The 3,621-nt window shown below is 45.0% G+C and overlaps 1 protein-coding gene across 1 annotated transcript in view; it reads right to left on the minus strand.

Annotated features, from left to right (window-relative positions):
• KLHL6 (kelch like family member 6) overlaps positions 1 to 2,775 on the minus strand; it is a 49,015-nt gene extending 46,240 nt beyond the window's left edge. The window contains exon 1 of the mRNA XM_036243467.1: positions 2,445 to 2,775. Within this exon, the coding sequence (XP_036099360.1) occupies positions 2,445 to 2,737 (293 nt within the window). The 5' untranslated portion in view covers positions 2,738 to 2,775. The remainder of the gene's footprint in view (positions 1 to 2,444) is intronic.
• Positions 2,776 to 3,621: the final 846 nt, after the last annotated feature.

Raw genomic sequence — 3,621 nt, forward strand, 5'->3', positions numbered from 1 at the left:
ATATGTGTATAAGGTTATTCATTACAACACTGTTTGTAAAAGCACAGGATTAAAAACAACCGAACGCCTGTCAATTGGTAACTGGTTAAACAAAGTACTGTGCAATAACTTATGGAAAATATTTATGCCCTCAATGAATAAAAATTTATTTTAAAACCTACATAAGTTTACAAGCAGCATCCAGGTGCTCCTAAGCTCAGGGGGCTGAGGCAGGGCCTCTCAGACAGAGCGGACTGCCCTTCCCAAGTCTGAGCATGCAGGGAACTGGGCTCTCAACTCCTTTCAAAATCTTAGGAACAAAGCAAGACAGGTGGTGAGGCAATGTCAGAGTTCATGTCAGTCTAGGTTCAAATCCCTCTTAGCCATTTGTTACCTGAGACACTCGGGCTTAGGTTCCTCATCTGTAAATGGGGCCAAAATGTCCTGCCCCTCCGCGTTGTGTTCAACAGCAGAAGTTGTTAGGAATAGTAGTACTGAAAAGGGGGTCCTGCCTTTAGGATTCATGTGCTCATGAGAAGAGGACAATCATCTTGGAAATATCAAGATAAGAATCAAAAGTCACTGCCCCGAAGAAAAGAATAGAAGGAATTTCCCTTCATGACCAGGCAGCTTTGGGAGAGACTCTTCAGCCACAGGCAGAAACACGCACTGTGTGGGCGCCTTCTCAGTGCCACCGCCTCCTCCGAGGACGGGCAGAGACGTTCCTTCCCCAAGTAGCCTACCTCAGCAGGACTGAGCCCACACCCTGTCTGCTGAGGATGAGAAACCTGAGGATCAGAGGAGCCAGCAAGGTACTGGAGAGCACACAGCCAGCAGTCCTGTTCCACAGCCGGGAGGAGCCACTGGTGAGATTACTAACTGGGTGTACGTTTTACCACAGCAGTTTTCCAGTGATTCAAAACAGAAAGAACAAATCTAAAAGTGAGTGCTCGGGACACTGAGCTAAGTTGACTTCCATTCACTTCTGAATGGGATTGTGATCAACGTGAAAGCATGTGGTCAATATTGGTGGAGTAAGTAATGAGTTGATTATGTCAACCCATCTTTGTGGCTGTGCCCAGACTTGACCGTTTATGTGCTTCCTGTGGAATGAAGCCTCAAATTTAGTGGCGGTTTGTATTGCAGTAAAAACAAGGATTTCCAGAATGTGCCCAATCCCTGCTCCAGCAATGACGAGGCATGTAATATTGGGTTTCCATTTCCTCCTCTATAAAAGGGCATATCAGCCGCCTCCATTGTGCTCTTGCAGAAATAAATTCAGATAACTATGTCTGTCTGTCACTTAGCAAGCAGCGCTTCCTGCAAACCCAGTTCGCCCCTTCCTTTGTCTGCACATAGGACCTAATCAGTTCCACAACAACCTCCTGACCCCACTCTTCGAATCCCAAAGAAAAATTTCCCTCTAAGCATCCCAAAACATAAAAAGAAAGAAAATATGTTACATGATATTTACATAGGTAAATAGTTTTTCATTTCCTCAGCCAGAATCAAGAGTTAAGAACAATCTCCTTGAGAAGAATTATAAGCATTTTTGTTGTTGTTTTGTTTCGTTTTTCAAATTCCCCAAATACCTGTTCATCCACATTTCCCCTGGGGACTGTTCCCACCATGTCTACATCGATCTGGAGCACTCTGGATCCAGCTGAATTCACTGGGTACCTGATTCCCCCACATTCCTACCTCAGGCATTTGCTCATGGTAAACACTCAACAAATGGTTCTTGGCTGCACCAAACAGATTTCAACAAAGATATTGTAGCATCTACTATATGCCAGGCAGTGTGTGGGACTTTCCCTCTCACATTTGATTATCACAATATTCCTGAGAGATAATCACTATTCCCATTCTACAGATGACAAAACAGAAACTCAGAGCACTGAGTGACTTGCACAAAGCCCCATGGTCAGGAAGGGGCAGAGCGGGATGAAACCCAGGCCTCCAAGTTTGTTGTAATTAAGAGTCTTTCTTTTCCAAGCACCTTTGTAACAGCTTTCCCTTCTCACCCACACCCTCAGCAAAAACAAAAGCCCCTAAATTTCAGCAAGTCATTTGAAAACTGCAAAAGAGGGTCCACATCCTTTTCTCTACCTCTTTTGGTGAACAGTGACAACATTGTTTCCAACACACTAATCAGACCAAAGGGGGAAAAAAACCCATGACTTTAGTAATTTTCCATCCTTTGGAACAAGGATATATCACACAGAAAATTTACCAAAATATATAAACATTGCTTTTAAGTAATATAAATCTCTCTTTTAAGACAGCTTAAATCCTAAAATCTAAGGTGAATAGCTCCCTTTCTTGCATCTTGAATAGACGCACAAGCCTAAATAGATAAACTAACCGTAAATGCAACAGCCAACTCATTAGATTGGGCTCTTGCATCAACACAGAGTTTCCTGACAACTTGCACCCACTTTGACTCTGGTCTTAGGCGTGCTGACCTGAAATAGTTGCTGGCCGCAGCAAGCACCACGCGGTGGCAGGAGAATTCCTGAATGTCCACACACAAGATGACATCTGTCAGAGCGTTTTCCACTCGGAGGGTCTCCAGGCCATTCTGCAGAATTAAGGAGAGGCCCGTGTCATCAAATTTTGCCTTATCCTCATTTAAGATCTCTACCAGGTCTCCCGTTTTCTGGGAGGGTTCATCTGTAGGAGGTGCCAGAGGCTCTTCCAAACTCTTCTCTACCATGTCGCCCATAGTCCAAATGCCCCTTTGTCCTGCCATCAACATTCAGGCTGGAGGAGCGCCCAAGTTTCAGGCAGGTCACATTGCAGAAGCTGAGCGGATTTCCTGTGCAGGGCCCTCCACTTATCACCAGCTGTCACACACACATAACAGGAAGTCTCGCACTTTCTCATCCTGTTACTGCAAAGGCCAATAACGCCTATTCTTCTTCTTTCTGTGAATATTCACAAGGTTAGAAATTACTTAGAAGGGGTGTTAGGAAAGGCTCTGGAAGGGGTGGCTTCTCAGAGTCTACTATTAGTGTTGTGCAGTTATTTCGGTCCACCTCCCCCCTCACATCCGTAAGCAGGAAGCCTCTGGTTCTGGTTATGATCTTTGTACTCCTGATGCCTCTGTAACTGAAGCTGTCAGTGATGGGATGGGCAGGGGGCGCTCTACAATCCCCCCCCTCCACCCTGCCAGGAGTCTGAGACCCCACACTATACCCCCACAGAGTCCCTTGGGAACCTTGGAAAACTAGCATTCTCATTTCTATCAGCACTGCACATCTTCTGTCTTTGTCTTCCTCCCTGCTCAGGGAAAACAATGTCATGGCAAATATTAATGTTCTCCTTCCCCTTTCCAAAATGTGTATTGAATGCAGGGAAGAGAAGAAATGGTCTCCAGAAACTGCACCTCCGGGCTCTTCTCTCTTAGAAGACCAATCAGGGTAGGTCTTCAGATTGCCCGAGCAAGTCTCAGATTGGCCTGATCTCACCCAGCGTCTATCGGCCATGCATCTAGTGGTGAATCACGAAGTATTTTCATTACCTCTGGAGGTCTCCATTAAATAGTAATACTACCTTTTATTATTAAACTTCCACTATATCCTAGGACACTTTTAGACGTTAACGTATTGTCATCTTTATAACAACCCACTAGGAGTAGAT

The sequence above is a fragment of the Molossus molossus genome, unplaced genomic scaffold, assembly GCF_014108415.1.
Source record: "Molossus molossus isolate mMolMol1 unplaced genomic scaffold, mMolMol1.p scaffold_m16_p_5, whole genome shotgun sequence".
Lineage (NCBI taxonomy): Eukaryota > Metazoa > Chordata > Mammalia > Chiroptera > Molossidae > Molossus > Molossus molossus.